At 61.2% G+C, this 325-nt stretch overlaps 1 protein-coding gene across 1 annotated transcript in view; it reads right to left on the reverse strand.

The window, feature by feature from the left end:
* The window catches only part of LOC107097535 (kalirin-like), a 70,602-nt gene that overhangs the window by 19,964 nt on the left and 50,313 nt on the right, over window positions 1–325 (reverse strand). The window contains exon 36 of the mRNA XM_015394703.1: window positions 28–189. Within this exon, the coding sequence (XP_015250189.1) occupies window positions 28–189 (162 nt within the window). The remainder of the gene's footprint in view (window positions 1–27; window positions 190–325) is intronic.

The raw sequence follows: 325 nt of genomic DNA on the forward strand, positions 1-325 counted from the left end.
GGGGATGTTTCCGGTCGGATCCCTTACCTGCTGAGGCGACTGATCCGTGGTTCTGACCAGACACCAGCCGGGTCGGTCGGCCGAGCGCTCCACCAGCTCCACCGTCTGACCGCAGCGGACGCTGAGTTCCCCGGGCCCCGCAGAGGTGAAATCCAGCAGGACCACCACTAACTCACAGCCTCCAGACAGCTGCAGACACACAGAGAGGCGTGTTAGTGTCAGCGTGGATCCCCGCCATCAAACCGCATCATCTGATGATGCTCCTCAGCTTATGGACACAGAGAGGCGTGTTAGTGTCAGCGTGGATCCCCGCCATCAAACCGCA

This window comes from Cyprinodon variegatus, unplaced genomic scaffold (assembly GCF_000732505.1).
Source record: "Cyprinodon variegatus isolate N-32 unplaced genomic scaffold, C_variegatus-1.0 Scaffold705, whole genome shotgun sequence".
NCBI lineage: Eukaryota > Metazoa > Chordata > Actinopteri > Cyprinodontiformes > Cyprinodontidae > Cyprinodon > Cyprinodon variegatus.